This window comes from Dermacentor variabilis, unplaced genomic scaffold, assembly GCF_050947875.1.
Source record: "Dermacentor variabilis isolate Ectoservices unplaced genomic scaffold, ASM5094787v1 scaffold_15, whole genome shotgun sequence".
NCBI classification, from domain to species: Eukaryota; Metazoa; Arthropoda; class Arachnida; order Ixodida; family Ixodidae; genus Dermacentor; species Dermacentor variabilis.
In genome coordinates this window covers 8,402,781-8,420,720 of record NW_027460313.1, presented here as the reverse complement: position 1 = coordinate 8,420,720, position 17,940 = coordinate 8,402,781, and the positions used below count along the sequence as shown (strand labels likewise).

At 43.7% G+C, this 17,940-nt stretch overlaps 1 protein-coding gene across 4 annotated transcripts in view; it reads right to left on the bottom strand.

Annotated features, from left to right (window-relative positions):
• LOC142567921 (golgin subfamily A member 1-like) overlaps positions 1-17,940 on the bottom strand; it is an 82,486-nt gene that overhangs the window by 3,672 nt on the left and 60,874 nt on the right. For 3 of the 4 annotated variants that reach the window (XM_075678007.1, XM_075678009.1, XM_075678008.1), the window contains 4 exons: positions 15,347-15,449; positions 12,456-12,616; positions 10,754-10,864; positions 7,952-8,272 (listed from right to left, as the gene is read on the bottom strand). In XM_075678007.1, coding sequence (XP_075534122.1) covers positions 7,952-8,272; positions 10,754-10,864; positions 12,456-12,616; positions 15,347-15,449 — 696 coding nt within the window. Of the gene's footprint in view, positions 1-1,281; positions 1,315-7,951; positions 8,273-10,753; positions 10,865-12,455; positions 12,617-15,346; positions 15,450-17,940 lie in introns of those variants that run through there. The other variant, XM_075678010.1, reaches the window with a different exon arrangement.

The window sequence follows — 17,940 nt, the reverse complement described above, 5'->3', positions numbered from 1 at the left end:
ATGTAGCACAATTCTGCTCAAGCTAGATTACTCTCAGAGGCAGACATTATTTGCACAGAATATGAAAGGGGATATTTGACCAATTAACGAAATCTTGCTAACTAGCTTTCAAACTAATTACTTTACATCGCAGAATGTAATTTACGAATTGCAGTCAGTGACTTTTGAAGTCATATCCGCTTGGAAAAAATTTTTAGGTTGCCAACAGTTTTAAGATATGCATTCCCAAAGTTTATGACAAAATGCATTGGTGTTCCAGTGACTTCTGCACTTCAAAAGTGTTTTATTAAAAAAGTTAGTGAAACAACAGTGCATTTTTACGGCAAGTTTGGCTGCACTTATCTCAAAACTGGTGCTAGTTTCAAAATTCGTTTCAAGTGGATGTGCCTTATGAAATCAACTGGCTTCAATTTGTGTACATGCAGTAGAACCTCGTTCATATGTTTTGAAAGAAAAAAAATATGCGAGAAGAAATATACTAACTGAGAAAACATGCGATCCGAAGACACTAAATGTTTCGCAGACTCAATTGTAGTTGACATGTATGTAATGCAAAGCGTTGCAACATGAGGCACCGACACGTGCCAATCTGGTGGGGCCCCGAGTGGCCTGAGACATGTGTTGTCATCTTTGTGGCTTCATGTTTGTGCTCATCAGTATCCGATCGGATTACGAGCCACAGCTCTGGAAACCCTTCATCCTGGAAATTTTTAAAGAAGGAGAGTAAGGACTCAAGGCCCGGACATTTGGGACCAACAATAAACGTTTATTTTCTCCTCGAATTCGGCTTGCATCAGCAGCGTCTTTGGACAGATCATATTGACGGGAAGTTTTGCCATGCCCACTTGGCGAGAATTGTTGTGATACGAGAAGCTGACACGCGTCACCGGGCCCGAGTGATCCAAAATGCGCACTGGCAGTTTTAAGACTGCGATAATAACTGATATGAAATCGAGCTTAGTGGGCAACACCTGAATACGATGCCGCCAGAGTGAAACATGACCCTCACTTAGCGCCACCTGCAACAGGAAAGGGAGGTGTATTTGGGTTAGCACCTATTAAAAGCATGCAGTACGCTTCCTGCACCACATGCACCGTGAAACAGATAGGTGAAGATACTGATCGCAATGGGTCAGGGACGGTAGCTGTGGATTGAGACATGCGACGGCTCACAAGGAGATTTACTGGTACTGGAACAGGAAATCGTATGCGTGGCAGCATTTTCATGTGAAACGGGCAGACAAGTACTACGAGGAAGTACTTGCCTGCCTGCATGCACCTTGCACCTTTTCTTGTTTAGATGAGATCTAGCGCCTGGAAAACATATCATATGATGGCAGTTTGGTGATATGCTGAAGGTCGGTGCCGAAAGACTGTGTTTTCCAGGAACGTATGAACCGGTAAAAAGGAAGCATAACTGTATTAGGTAATTTCTTTCACTCTCAATCACGAACACTGGCACTGGGAAATCATATGAAACGAGATCATATCAGCAAGGTTCTATTGTACAAGGTGCTTTTGTTTAGACTGTCACATTTTAGTTTATGGCCTCTAAAATGTAGCACAATTCTAGTCCTTGAGTTGGATTATTCAAAGAGGTGGACATTACGTGCACAATAAATTTAACTACATAAGAGCAGGTTTATGAAAGCAAGTCTCTAAAGTGTAAGTACCAGTAATATTGATATAGGTAATGCAAGCTCTGCAAATGGTTGCCTGCATAGGTCGTTTGTGTGGTTTGGCAGACACAGTTTTTGCGAAAAGGTAGAGCTTGAAAACAAAAATGTGTTCTTTTTATTTGACGATCAAGTTTGGCACTAAGTGAGATAATTTCACATTCATAGGTGGCAGTCTATACAAAGTCCCCTCCCACACATAGCTTATTGAATGTCACCCAGAGAGGGCCGTAGTGCAGCTGCTATGAGCTCTGCCAGGCTTATAAGCTAGCGTGCTACATAATCACCTAAGTCACATGCTGAATTTGTCTGTGTCAAGACTTTCGTCTCTGAATGTGAAATTGGCATGCCAAGTGCCAAACTTGACGGTGAAAACAGTCGCCAACTGGTTTTTTTTTAAATTTTGCAAAAAAATGCCCCATAATGGGGCAGTCCACAAACATGAACTTTAGCAGTAAAATGATTGCGCTGCTTTTTCTAACCCCAGAGGTATGAAAAATTTACTTAATGCCCTAGAGCTGTGCTTCACTGTTATGCCATCTACTTAAAGTACCGCGATGGTTGAGACCACGGAAGCGTTCCACTTTTGCTTGACACGCAGCTCGATGTATGCTGCGAAGTGTAGGTATGCGCGCATGGCCTTTGACTGTGCAATGCTGTCAGATTAGTCTGCGATGCACAAATTCAGTTGGGAGATTTCTGCAGGCGAGATTTCGCCATTCCATCCATTAAACCCAAAAAACAAACACGAAGCGTTCGCAGTAGTTACCGGACCCAATCTTGGCTTCCGGTAGCCAGTCTGTCCCATGACCTCGCGCCGAATCGCCATGGCAGTTTACTGGTCTAAATATATTGACAGCCACCTTGTTGCGACGGCCTGAAGGCAGTGAATTTTTATTACGGCCATACGATGCACCTAGGCCTAAGCAGCACCGTTTCGTCAGTATCCTGCAGTGAAAGTTGCTGTTTGGTGCCGAGTTGACCAAAAACTTAGTAGCGGCTGTATGGCGTTCTTAAAGCCGTGAAATCATCTAGCCAACGAAAGTGGGTGATAGGCTACAAATTGAATGTTGGCAACTCTGTTTACAGCTGCCATGTCTGCCACATTGTGCGCAATATGTCAAAAACAATCAAGCGAAATACCATACAGCAATTGAACCATTGGTCACTGGTTTACATTGTTCATACAGGAGAGAAATGCAGGGTGTGGCTCGGCACTATCGCAATCACTCACTGCCGCCAGAAAACCAAGCCTAAGCAACCCCCATGCGGCAGAGTGGAGTGTATCGAAAATAGACAGCCCACAGAAGAAACAGCTGTGTATGATCCAGGCTTAATTGGAGGGATGTATTCTAGAAGAGTTGATTGTTGGGCTAGTTGGTTTTCCATAACTGAAGTGCGATCATTATGCGAGTAGATACGGTATTGCCTAGATCAAACAGCCGTAACATCCCCTTGAAAATCCCATGTAGAAGTATCAAACTCCCATTCACCGCCACATTCAATAAATCGAACGCTGTGCTGTACTGCACCCCTGCAAGTACGCTTCTAACGAGGCCATGATTACATTTTGGTGTCAGAAATATTCAGTGCCGCTATAACAGCCCTGTTTTGGCAGAGGCGTTCAAACAAGACATGTGTATCTGAAGGGCAGTACATGCCACGGAAAAGTGAGCAAGATGCATGTCGCTGCAAGCAGCCACGCTGCTTCAAGAACGCAGACTGCCAGATTTGTCTTCTTGTAGACGAGTGGTTTTCATGAACAGCATTTCAGGGTTCTGCGAGTGGCTAAAATAAATCTGACCCTAACCTCAACTTGGACATTACAGTTTGGATTCAACAAAACCAGAGTACGCCAAATCCGCATTTTGGTAGCCCTTGCAGAAAGACCATCACAACAGTGGCATGCAAGGCTCATCGCTGTGCAAGTTAGGGTCCACACTGTATGCATTTCATTCATGCTCTTAGGGTTACACATGAGTGTGAATGGACTAGGATGTTCTGCAAGCTGAAAGCAACTTTCGAATCTAAATAGCGTTTGCCTGGATTGACTCGTTGCCGACATAGTACACTCTACCAACGTATGACATTACAATTAAACGGCACATTGTAATGGAGATGCACTGGTGGTGGCATGGCACATATGCAGGCAGGCTGGATTGGTTCCATGCTTCGTCCATTTATTCTGAATAAAAACATGCAACAAGCACTTCGAAGTGTGTGAAGCGCACTGTGGTCTCATGGCTGGGTTAACATAGCAATCAGTAATATCGAAGACCATTCCACAGAGTAAGTGATTTGCAGTATTTGTGTACAAAAGAATAAGCAAATTTTTGTATGTGTGTGACCCGGCCTTGAAGAAGCAAATCAGTAAATTCATGCTTTTCACAATTTCAGAAACCTCGCTGAGATGTGCAGAGTTTTCAGATATAATATTCAGATGGGCACATATCATATTTCGAATTACTGAAATGTCAAACTAGTCAGCGATCCCCTTCGAGTTCGATATGTCCGGGATCAAACCTATGACTGAATGCAACAGTTCAAGGCCTAATTCATATTGAGCACATGAGGAACTAAAATTATTGCGGGCTGAGCAGAATTGACAAGCCTGAGATTATGCTAATAAGTTATCTGGAGCAGGTGTTCTGTATTTTGAATGCATCAGATGGCACAAAGAAGAGTCATGTAAAGGAGCCTGATCCAGCAGCTTTCCTAGCCAGAAACTTGAGATGTCAGTGATGAAAACAGAGAAGCTTACTTGCTTGCTTTTCGTCCACTTTCATTTACCTTTGCCTTGCCATTTTTACAATTCAATTAAAACAACTAATTTCTCCTATGCTTTCCTTGGCTTCATTATTTGTTGGTTCTGTCAGAATTAATGAGGAGTATGACAAGAAAATACTGGGCCCAGTCAGACGCTCGCCAAGTCCGCCTTAAAGGGCCCCTCACCAGGCCACACCGCAAATTTCGGTTATACACTGGAGGCAGTTACGTGTCCTCTAGGGAGCGTTCTGCCGAAAAAATTTCTCAAATCGGCTCCATTTATAGCCAAGATATAAATATTTCAGTGCCACGAACCCATGATTTCAGGAGGCGAGCTCCACTGCCAAGCTAGACACTCTCTCCACTTGCCTTGTCTAGCCTCCGCAAGTGAAATTTCTTCCCTGCGTTCTCCCATACCGGAGCTTGAGGATCGCATGACACATACGTCACAGGCCCCGCCTTCATTTTTTTCTCCTCGCTTTTCTTGCGAAGCAGCGCACTTCTGCTGACAGCGTCGCGCGCGAGCTGTTCCGATTGTCTCGTTTCACACAGTGCACGATTTTGCACGCTGCATGAGGGCACCTGAGTAGCAGTATAAGTCAGTGCTACACGAATACTGCAGCAGACGCAAGCAGATCACAGAGCATGATCCCGCACTGGAACATGGTAGAAAATGACATAGTTTCGGTGCCCGCGTGCTACTGCACGATGTGGGAACAAGCAGATGAAACGGAAGTACATCTCTCTTGCTGCAGTGCGAAGTAAAACAAAAACACACAGACATTCGGTTTGTGTGTTTAATTATTTCTCCAGGCTTTAATTCATCTATTCAAGCAACATATTACACGAATAAAAATTTTTGGCTTGAATAATTCACCTACACGTACGTAGTCGCACTAGCACGTGTACGCCATCCTCCGGCTTGGAGCGCGGTGGCCACGAGAAGGGAAAACGGCATTCGGTTTGAAATTTCAGATCTTTCCGTGGCGTGTAGCGATGTAATACTTTGCATACACAATCGTTAAAGCGCATTGTATGTTCTGTGCATGTCGGCTCAAAATGGCCAGACCTGGTGTAGGGCCCTTTAAAAGGCTGGATCTCGCTATGCATTTTTCTGTTCTGCGTGGAATTCCACGCCCTTATGCCTGCCTGATACACAGACCACGTTTAGGCGTCACTTTCACACGCAGGTAGTTGCGGATCATTGAACTGGCAGACTCACCGGACTGTTCAGCATGTGGCGTTGTTGGGACTATAGGCCATGTGCTCGTGGTGTGCCCTGTGTATGCATGCGAACAACTGACACTGGCAGCTACCTTGAGGCATCGAGACAGCAGACCACTATCGGAGGACCTTCTGCTTGACACTGGCAGCTACCTTGAGGCATTTAGACAGCAGACCACTATCGGAGGACCTTCTGCTTGACACTGGCAGCTACCTTGAGGCATTTAGACAGCAGACCACTATCAGAGGACCTTCTGCTTGACACTGGCAGCTACCTTGAGGCATTTAGACAGCAGACCACTATCGGAGGACCTTCTGCTAGGCGCATGGCCGGAGAGTTGGCAGACAATAGAGGCAATACGTGCTTTTTCATGTTTCTTAGGTGACACGGGCCTGGACTCGCGCTTGTGATGATAGCACTTATGCAATGTGTTCTTTCATCTCGTTTCTCCCGTCATTATCCTCCACTGTGACCCTCTTTCTTCTCCTCTTCCCCTGCCCTTGCGCAGAGTAGCAGGCCAGATACTCCACTTTCTGGCCTACCTCTCTGCCTTTTCCAGTCAATAAACTTCTACTTCTTATCTGTTGGCTTCATATGCTTGTGAATCACAAAAATCAGGCCCCGCATTTCCCCTTCAGAAGGGGAAACGCGGGGCCTGATTTTTGAACGAGAGGAAGGCTTCTTCTCATTCATTGCTATCAAATAGAAACAAATAGAACTGAACTTTGATATTCTGTACGTGTTTGGAAGGGGAATACAGTCGACTTCCATTAATTTGACCCTGATGGAGCCAATAAAACTTATCTAATTATCTAGCGGGCTGAATTAAACAAGAAGCCGAAAAATTGCTGAAACACACAGCCGATTCATTGGGCAGTGTATTTGCCCAATTCTAACACACGTCCACTTCCTATGTGTTCAAAGTAGAAAACTAACGTTGCAATGACATTAAAACTCCTAAACAAAGCAGAAATCTAATGTGCACTTGATTTTTCAGGAAGAAAAATGTAGCATGCTCTCGATTCGGGCAATAAGAAAAGAATAAGACAAGCAAACTTTACCTTCACAGAATACCTAATGTCTATCGTCATCAGTCTTGGACTACACTTTATTGGTCTCTATGAACCACATGTCCTCCATACATTGCATGTTTGATATTCTAGATTTATCAAAGAACTCCTCAACAACTGGAAATGGGATGGTGGTCCACATCCAGACTAACCACTTCGCTAGTTCGTCCTGTGACGCCAAAAATATGTGACGCAATTTGTTGCTGCTAGCTTAGCATGTACAATAAGTTGTCTTTTGAATGATTGAAAGTGTCACATTGTCGCCATGCTACGGGAGAACTACTACTGTCGCCATCGTGTGATGGTAATAGTGATTACGCTGGCTAGGCTGGCTCTAACGGTAAGGTCCAGCGAATGTCACCCACGTGGTTTTGGTTTTATATCGGATTGCACATACAGGCCATTTTTGGAGAAATTCCTCTGAGGGAAAAAAAAAACCTTTTAGGAAGACATGCTTAGAATCGGGTAAATGCTGCAATCATTCATTGTCACCTACGCTTTAGCTTAAAACTCTTTCTAGGGCAACCAGAAAGTAGGCATTTTCAGCTAAAGATGATGCTTGTTGAATGTATTCACTGTGCCCTAAGCTCAGCTAAGACAAATGCTGCCACTAAAGGGGTCGCTACTGGGGTAAGGCACGTGCATGCTGTCCATTTGATTTATCCTGTAAAGGCTAATTTTAGGATTGAGATAACGAAAGTTTGGGCCCATATAAGTATATGGGCGCCGGCCGAGACTTTCGATAGGGATCGAATTAACCGGAGAAGAATTAACGGAAGTGTACTGCACTGAGCTCTCTAAAAACGTTTGCCCACGTCTGTCCAAAACAGGAACCTGCCACCAATTTGACAACACTGGTCAAATGAATGCTGGAATCAAAATCAAGGAAATAGCAACACACAACAAGTGGGACCAGAAGTGACAATTTGTGTGTGTTCCTTTTCAGGCACTGAATACTGAGCACCAAAGACTTTTGCTGGTATCCATGCTCTTTTGCACCGAAAATCGGCCCAAAATTCAAATTTTCAATATTTATTTTCCATGTTCCTGACGTGTTTCCACATCTATCTCCGAATTTGGCTACAAAATACCACGTAGTTCTTTCGTTATCGTGATCTAAAGATGCGAATCCGCAAGCGTTGCCTATTAAATTGCCACTCTCTGTGTGCTGCCCTTCAAACCATATGCTACTACATGTTGGTCTCTGGCCTTACCTCATACTCTTTGCTCGTCATAAACTTGAAGACGACATGCTTGAGATATTTAAAGTTGATGTCATCCTCCAGCTTGTTGTCGGGGCCCCTTGGCTGTGTTGCCAACCCTGCGTCTTGAGTTCCAGCTCTTGCCACACTGTCGCCAGCAGAGCCGAGGCCGCTGCTATGGTCGACAGATGGTGGTGGTACATCGCTGGTTGCACTGGGCACTCCCTCAACATTAAGCACAGCAGCTGCAGCGGCGGCCCCCTGGTGGCTCTTGAGCTCCTTCTGCAGGGTTTTCTTCATGTCGCTAATCCTCTGCTGTTGCAACTTCAGCATCTGCGAATGGAAAAAGCTCGAGCTGACCCAATCACCAAGACGAGGTGGCCTTACAGGGTGGCCAGATTTGCCTACTTTGCACCAATGTTGCATTGAGTGTCACAGAGTAATGCTTCCTACTGTAACTGTTTAGGCACCGTTTGGCAACTTTCTTGGGTACTTTTTTGTGATCTGTGGCTTAGACTAACTAGTTATCGGCAATTTCATGGCCACTTCTTGAGCTTGAGGCTTGGAAACTTTGATTACGGTGAATATAAATGACAACCTCCTGCCTCGATGGCTTTCCTCTCAGGCCCAAAAAGCATTCTGTAATATGGAGCCGTGCACAAATAAACGGGCCAACTGAAAACCGACCAAGCTATTTCAAAATGATATAAAAAAGAAAACATGCAACAACACATAAAGCATCTCAGCATGTAGCAACAGGAGTAATCATGTTGTCATCTTGATCACCTTCTGCATCCACAGCTGGTTGGTTGCATATTATGAAGCCGAACATTTCCGATTTTTATGCTGTCATTATGTACTAAAAATGGATGCACTTGAATTGGAATAAAGCGCGTACCCAAAAATGCAATGTAACACAGTGGAAAGTGAGTGTACTATATTGATGAATATCATGGTAGTGATGTATATCATGGTAGTGGCAATGCACTGTGGACAGTGCATTGCTTCTTCACTGTCCCTATTATCGAGGTTTATTGTCAGCAACTCACCACTCAAATGAATATTGCCATAGGCAACAGCAAATATCACTCTTGTACATCAAGGAATGAGACAGTGCAGAAATGCAGCTCTACCGCCTTTACAGTCGTGCCTAGACTTCTACTCTCTACCTTACTTTATCCACAGCTGTGTTCAAGTAATGAAATTTCCTAATAAAATAGTACAGGTATATAAGAAGAATAAAAAGGAACTCACACACTGAATGAAATACTGAATATTTTCTCATTTCTAAATGAAGTAAAAGAAAAGTTGAGAGTCCATGTGGTAAAAGAGAAGGCTATTTACATTACATCATACATGCATAACGCTGCTCACAAATGGACTTCCAATCAACTGAGCAGCTTGTATACGATAAACGCCTGAAGAGTGGGCATATCTGGTGCACCACGACGATAATGGTAACGAAACAAATTCACAGCACTTGGCAAGGTGCACATACAGTGTTGTGTATGTTGAAGAAGCTACTGCGGCACCACACATCATTGAAGAATATACTACAGCACTTCACATCGTTTAAAGCCACGCAAATGTGGTACGAGTGGCAAAATAAATAAACTGGTCAACTTAAAATGAGACAAATGCCTAGGCCAGCGCACTCTCCCTGAACAAGTGGGAATTACTGTGCAGAAGTTAGCTGTTCCATGCGCTCATCAGTCGGGAACTGGTGCCTCCGCACAGCGATCGCGAGTCTCCAACAACATATAGATTTAGAGTTGACCAGGTCATGCAATAGGTCTAGCTGATAAGCGGTGGCCTTTGCAAGTTAACAGAATGGCTGCCAAGGGATGGGAAATGCAGTTGATGATGACAGAGGACTGTGTGGTGTAATGAGGCTAGGAAATCTGCCCTCTCTAGGATGTAGTCGGCTGATGCAAGGACAAGGGTAGACATTATTTGTGCAAAATATCAAAATGTACATTCAAACAATAGAAACATTCAATGTTTAAGGTTTTAATTACTTTATTGCACTATTGCAGTTTACTAATTGTAGCTGGTAAGACTGCAAGGCATATCCACTTAGAACTGGTTTCACTAGGAACTGGCACTGGTTTCGCAATAATTGCCATCGAACTTGCGGTAAGAGTACACTGTTGTTCCCCTTACTTTATTAGCAAAACGCTGTTTTACACATTGAAGCACAAGAATAACTGCCACACCAATGTATTTCATTGCCCGTTTTGGCAATGAATATCTTGAAACTCGTGTCATTCTTATAATTCGTTTCATGTGTATATGCCTTGCCAACTCACTATCTACAATTTGTAAACTGTAATAGTATGGGTAATGTAATTAGTAAAAACTGAATCTGTGAAATTTTTTTTAGTTATTCAATTATGCATTCCAATTTCTCGTGAAGGTAATGTCTTTCTCTTCGAAAAATGCAGTTAAAGAATTATAACTGTGCCATCTGCCACAGGCAATGTTTAAAAATTTTGTATAGTCTAGAAAACATCGGGTATTGACATAAAAGCTTATCGGCTAACAATACTGTTTGATCATTTCCACCAACAAAAATTGATTCTGAATTCGAAAGAGTGATTACGGTTTGTGGAGACAAAAAAAAATTTCAAACTGATAAAAGAACTGCCTGTTTTCTTCATACGGTAATATTTAACAAATAACCCACAGATCTCCTTATTCTTCTTGCACATTGATGAAACTCCTTCAGAAAATTCAATACAATGTTACTCGTTTTGATTGGCTACAGATAGAGTTAATTACACTAACATGCTGATGATGGCAAATGTCACATGCCTTGTTTTTTTCAGAGACCTGGTCCTCGAGGCCAGCCACCTTGCTCTCCAAGTCAGCGAGGCTGTTGCTGTTGTTCGCATTGGCCGCAGCCTCCTTTTCCAGCTGCTCCACCTGCAACCAGCCGGGCAGGCAGCACTCTCTCTCAGCAGGCCATAATTCATTCACTATTTTTCCACATTATGCACAGACAGTGAACACAGCAGCCCAACCGGCTACTTGACACTTATTTTTTTGCTCTGGTAGAATCAAGGCTGCAGTGCTGTTCTGCACAGTGCCGGTGTGCACCACAATACCTATTTCCATCCCTAGAAGGTGTTTATGTGAGGTTTATCAGAAGTTATTATAACCGTTACCTGTGTAGGCAAGTACATCTTAAGTATGACAGCAGTGTTCATCTCATCGGCATAAACACGCTGTGGTGACAGAAGGAAATTTTATTATTGACATTTTCTCCACAAAACTGCACATGCAAATGCAGACTCCCTGCCAGTATGCCACAGGTTTTAATTCCTGCATATCACAACCTACCAATGAGACACACAGATCATATCCCTCGGGTGCATTGCAACCATCTAGTGAGTCACTAATCTTATAGGGGTCTTCTCAACCAGCACATACAATTTGTACCTTCTCTGGAATGTGCTGAGCTGACGGAGCTCGCATGCTAACACTTTCACGGCAGCCTTAACAGTTAGGGCTGTAACCCATAATCTGTTGTTTGCGTTGAGCCACGATGACAAAGGGTTCAGGCCAGTGGGCACAAAAACGAGTCTTTTCGATTGGAAGTGTTTCAGTTACACAGTAGTGGTCGCAACAAACACACTACTGCGGCGGAGAATTCTAGGCCACTGGGGCAGAAACTGCAAATGAGGGGACGCGCACAATGGGAGACAGAGAAAAGTTCAGCTTTAAACACCTTCATTTAGAAAAACAGCACTTTGCATTACATAGATGTCAACTACAGTTGAGTCTGCCAATCTTTTTTGTGACTTCGGATTGTATGTTTTTCTAGTTACTGTGTTTTTTGTACATTTGACCGAGGTTCTACTGCATCACCCTCATGTGTGTAGATACTAGATCAGTCAGACTGCAGGGTGCCTAAATTATATGCGAAAAGAACTTTCCTCACTGAATGCATGAAAGAAAATTCAGCTTCATCGAAGATTTTGTGCTTCAACAAACATCTATTAGCAGCTGTGGAGTGAAAATAGAAACAGTACTGAATAAACACCTCATATGAATTGTCAAAAAGCCTGAGTGGCGGGCTGAATAGGAAGTCCATCTCGTCACCTGTTGCTTAGCATTGGCAGCACAGCAGAATGTAGTTGTAAAGCTGGTTTGCTGAAATTTGGAAGTGAGGCCAGCTTCCACACACAGAAGACAAGATAACAAGAACAAAAAGCCAACGTACTCCTTGCTCACCCATACTGAAAAAGGAATCCCCCTTACTCTGAACAGTGCGCAAGGAAAGAGGACTTTTCAAGTAGTCTGGTTTGTCATCTGTTGTTCACTTTCTGGCCTCCTGCACACAAAAAGCTCAAGCATCATTTTGATTCATTCTACTACAAGACTCCGTTTGATTGTCATTCTATTTGTAAACTGCAGGAGATGAAAATCAAGTCGGCATACTAGCAGTTCAGTGAGACGTCCTGCTGGCGACCACCTTAGGATGCGAAGTGCAAAGCACAGAGCATGCCCCTACCTTTTCTGTCACACTGTGCAGAGATTCCTGCAGCTGTGCCACCTCCCCTTCCAGCCTGGCGCGTTGCTCATCTGCCTGCTGCTGCTTTGCCTCAAGCTCCTCTGTCAGTCGCTTGTTCTCTGTCTCAGCTGAGGTCAGCTCCCGCTTCAGCTTTGCAAGATCTGCATATTTCATGTGCAGCAAGGAAAGGGGGAAAAAAAGAAAGCAGTCAAAGTGATGTCATCAGCAACTTACTATAGTCATTTTCCTTCTCCTGGTATAGCCCCATGTCAGACTGCAGCATGTAAACAATTGTGCACATTTTAGGGGGGGGGGGGGGCGCACAGATGAGGTGCTAATTGACGGCCAACAGTCCCCAGGGCCAACTGACGATGAGCCCATACATAGATTCACCAGGAAGCGCGGAGTCAACGGAAGCAACTGCCCCCATCCACCCACCTGCTACAAAGAGGCTGAACTGACCATGGATAGAGCCCTGATCAGAATGACGGTAAGCCTCATCTTTGATGATATGGATGCGGCGCTCAGTGAAGCCACAACGCTTTGTTTTCGAGGCGAGAAGATAGAAGTACTGACTTCTGATGATAAAATATATTAAGACTATAGCTTTCAGGTAGACAAGAATAAAACAGTGATGCTTAAGTCTAAAATCAGACTTGCTATTGAAATGAGGCAAGGTGCAAACAGCAAATATGTGTCGCAGATCCCTGGAAGCAAAATGGGGAGTTTAGTACTCTTGTGCCTTGAAGCGCTGCAAAAACCACATCCGGTAAAAGATTGCAAGAAAGGAGCTTCAAGCCATGGCCAGATTGAACAAGGTACAAGAACGAATGGCTTAAAGACAGAAATATTCAATGAAATTGAAGTACCTACTAAAAAAAAATTTCCCATGTCTAAAACCTTCAGTAACATGGTTATTGACATCAATGATGAACTGAAGACAGCTGTAGAAGTAGTTCCTGTAGCCACAGTAATACCGAGCCTTTGTGCAGTGGGCAGGACATGCAACTGGTGGAAACAGCAACACATGGATTGACGTCTCAGATGAGCAGTCCAGGAGTCCACAAAGACCTCATTCTCGCCAAGGAGTCAGGGTGCTGTCCAGGTGAAAGTATGCATATCATTGTATTGATGACCATGAATGCTCACGCATGAACCAAAGCCAAGTGAATTCCAGCCGGTACAGGTGCCAAGGACAGGATGCCAATCTTCACTGCAGAATCAACGTAGAAGAGTATCTATTTAGCCACAGCCCTGTCTCTCACTGTCAGAACTGACTGCTGAACTCTTAAAGAATCCTACATGGCACAAACAACCAACATCCAACCATTAAGAGTATGGATGGCACATTTATTCAGTAGGGCAAGGACAACAATGCATCAGAGACCAGACATCATCTGCACAAAATCAACGCAGTGCAAAGATAGAACAAGGTCTCCATTTCACAAAGTGCATTGCCAACATTGCACATCACATGACAATGTTTACACTGTTTCAAGGAATATCAAGCAACGACAACACAATACTAAGTGTCAGCTTCTGATGTTCAATGCTGAGCAATGTCATCTAACACCTCTACACATGCACGCCTGAATTGGCACTATGAAACAAAGTACAACTATGCATTCAGTAGGATAATAAGGACAGGGCACAGATCGTGGCAGATTCTGATCATAAGGCAAATCTACACGAACCAGTGAACAACAACAACCACACAAGGTTTCCTTCACATTCACTGACCTACTGGAACTTCACGATTGTTTTTTATATGGTGTAACGAGACTGACTGTTCTCCAAGGAAATGGAAATAACCCTTCATTTCTGGACAGGAAGTGTGTATAAACTTCTTCCTTGCTCACCCAACCCGCATCATCATCATCATCATCATATGGTTTCTACCAAAAGAGGGCTATGCGTGCGTGTGTGTGCACAGATGCGTGTGTGTTCTTTCTGATACTTTTACTGACCTGATCATGAATCATGCATGCGCATATGTTCACAACAGATGTCAGGGCTTTGGCTCCACAGCGTGAACTTAGAAATAATGCTGTTCAATTGTAAGTTTACTGGGAAAGAAAGCAATTCTAATGGAGATATATGTTCCAAAGTTGTGTCTATGAGTCCCTTTAAAGACCTTAAGGTCCTAGACACTTAATGCTATTCCCTTCAAGTGCCAATTATTTCTGTTCACTCAAAATTCGGTTTCCCCACATATTCTTGCATCTTTAGAATCATGAAAAGTGTACATCTGCAGAACAAATTAGGAATTTTGACTTCAGTGAGTTTTTGTCAAGTTTACAGTAGAGTGAACTCCATTAGAAAATGCTCTACAGGAATGTCAGATATGAAAACATCAACTATTCATGTCTAACATATTAGGAAAGCACCTACCCGGTTATTTGAAAAATGTGCTTGATGTAAAAGATTGCAAGAAACAAAGGTAGGTAGTCAACCCACTATATGACAACATATTGACACTGAGGGCAAACACTCAGCCGTCTATATCCCAACTTGTTTTACATATTATATTCAAACTTGAAGCCCAGGTCCAATCAGAAGTCTTTCAAGATATATGCAATACGTTTCAAATATCAATATTTCCGTCAGTGGTTTTGCTTTTGATGCATTACCTTCACGTGCATAATTGTGCATGCAGCACCTCAAGGAGCTATTGTTCTTGGCTGTGTGGCATTCGTATAGGACACATATATAAGTGCAAGCTTTACCCATAAATTTTTCTGAACCTGGACCTCATGGCAGATTGGGCATTTCACTATCCCACCAGCATCTTTGGCAGTGTAGGTGCTGGTAGGATTACCACAGGCCTGTCCTGTAGGACTGCAACAGTGATTGGCTGCCTTGTGGTGTCAGCCCATGTAGAGGCACCTCACCTTCCTTCATGGTTTTCAGTTCAGCCTCGCTCCTCTTGAGGCTGTGTTTGAGGGTGGTCTCGGAGTGCAACACAAGACTCAGCTGCCTCTCCAGTTTGGAGACCTGCAAGAGAGAGCATGTTCAGGTGATGACACGTACTATTGAATAAGCAAAAAAAAAAATGGCAGTGGAGGAAGTTTCTCGCAAGAGAAAACACTGATACACTGATATGTGGCATAAAGCTAACTTCCAGTCAGCTGAATTGATAGGGCAACTGCCTTGGAAAGGCAGTAATCCCAGGTTTGACCTGTCGACCAGGACACATTTTTCTTCAACTGTGAAGCTTTTTTTCTGAGTAACCCATAAGGGTTTCATTCGTAGCTTTGTGCTATTGTTTGGCTGAATGACTATTTTCACTTTCATGCTCATTCTACTGCTCACATAAAGACATGCCCACTCACATAAGTGCACACACACACACACACACACACACACACAATATTAGGGAATTACTCTCTGGAGGAGGAGGATGATGATGTGTGGTGCTTTATGGCGCAAGGGCCAGGTTTGGCCAAAGGGCGCCATGACAAGTGGTAGTGTTAACGATGTATTATGGAAGATGTGACTTGGCTGTAAAGTGGCCTAAAAATAGTCGCTGTAAAGCGCGTAAAATCTACGTGCTATAAAATTATGGCGATGACTAATGACGAATACTATGAACATTAAAATCCATCGTAGAAGAATGATGCATTGTTTAAAATGTGCGAGATGTTAAATTGCTTACAGCACTACTGCCTTGCCAGAGCCCTTGAACCACAAGGGCCTAGAGGCATGTGCTATTCAGAATAATTATCACAGCGGCACCCTCTGAAGAGAGGAAGCGCTACGAACGTGTGGGGCTAATAACATGCAATACAACATCGTTCAAAAAACCTTGGACGGCGTTGGTGTCAAAGAGTGGTTCTGGACCAAGTAACATAACAGGGTGAAGGGGGATGTGCTGCCGGTATGCTAAGAGAAAATGCTTCTTTCTTTCAGATTCGGCTTCCCGACACTCCAGTAGGACGTGGAGGACGGTCAGCCTCTCCCCGCATCTACCACAGGTTGGAGGCTCGTTTCCCGTGAGTAAAAAGTTGTGTGCCAAAAGTGTGTCCTATTCTTAGACGGCAGAATAGGACATCTGTCCGGCGGGATTTTGTTACAGGAGGCCAGAAACCTAATTGTGGCTTTATTACAAGCAGTTTATTATTTATTTCTTTGTCCCACATGCCTTGCCAGTGGTTTCGTAGTTTCCTTCTTAAGAAAGGCTTCAGGTCTTTGACAGAGACCGAAGCAGTAGGATTAACTGCATGAAATGAAGTTGATGTGGCCATCTGGTCGGCTAGAACGTTTCCGTCGATGCCCCTATGTCCAGGCACCCAGCATATAATCACATGTTGGTTAGATATATATGCTTTACACAGTGCGGAGTAGAGTTCATTAAATACTGAATTTTTGTGATTACAGAAAGACATCAAGGCCTTCACAACACTGAGGGAGTCCGTATATATAACTGATTGCTGGAGTTGTGATTTATTTATATGCTTTACGGCCGACAGCAGTGCCTAGGCCTCAGCAGTAAAGATACTAGTTTCCGGATGCAGTACGTCGGATTCCGAGAAGGATGGACCGACGGCTGCATAGGACACCCCGTCGTGTGACTTCGATGCGTCTGTGTAGAACTCCGTGCAGGAGTATTTGTGCTGGAGTTCCCAGAAATGCATTTGGATTTCAATCTCTGGAGCGTGTTTTGTAACTTGCATGAAAGATATATCGCATTGTATCAGCTGCCACTCCCAAGGAGGTAGCAGCTTGGCTGGATGCATTAGGCGAAGCTCGAGGAGTGGGACATGCATTTCATGACTAAGCTCCCTCACACGTAGCGAGAAAGGCTGTCTTACGGAGGGACGATTATGAAAGAGTGTAGCATATGTCATCTCGTTAACGGTAGTGTAACACGGATGTTCAGGATTAGAGTGGACTTTCAGAAAATATGTTTGGCTGATGTATGTTCTCTGGAGATGAAGTGACCACTCATTCGATTCTGCATATAAGCTTTGTATGGGACTCGTTCTGAAAGTGCCAGTGGCCAGTCGGATTCCTAGATGGTGGACTGGGTCTAGCATATTTAGCGCGCTCGGGGCAGCAGAGTGATAAATCACGGCACAATAGTCTAGTCGTGAACGAATGAGGCTTTCTTAGAGTTTCAATAAACACTTCCTGTCACTACCCCATGTAGTCTGGGATAGAAGTTTCATTATGTTCATCGTTTTTAGACATATTTCTTTAAGATGTTTAATGTGGCGGACGAAATTGAGCCTGTAGTCAAGTATAACACCTAGAAATTTGTGCTCTTTGTTTACAGGTATTTGTTGTCCACCCAGTTCTAAGCAAGGATATGGGATCATTCCTCTCTTTCTTGTAAAAAGAATGCAAGAGCTTTTGTTAGGATTGATCTTAAATCCATTCTTGTCTGCCCACATTGAGACTTTGTTCAGGCCATGCTGTACCTGTCTCTCGCACACTGCGAGGTTACAGGATTTGAAAGCTATCTGAATGTCGTCCACGTAGACAG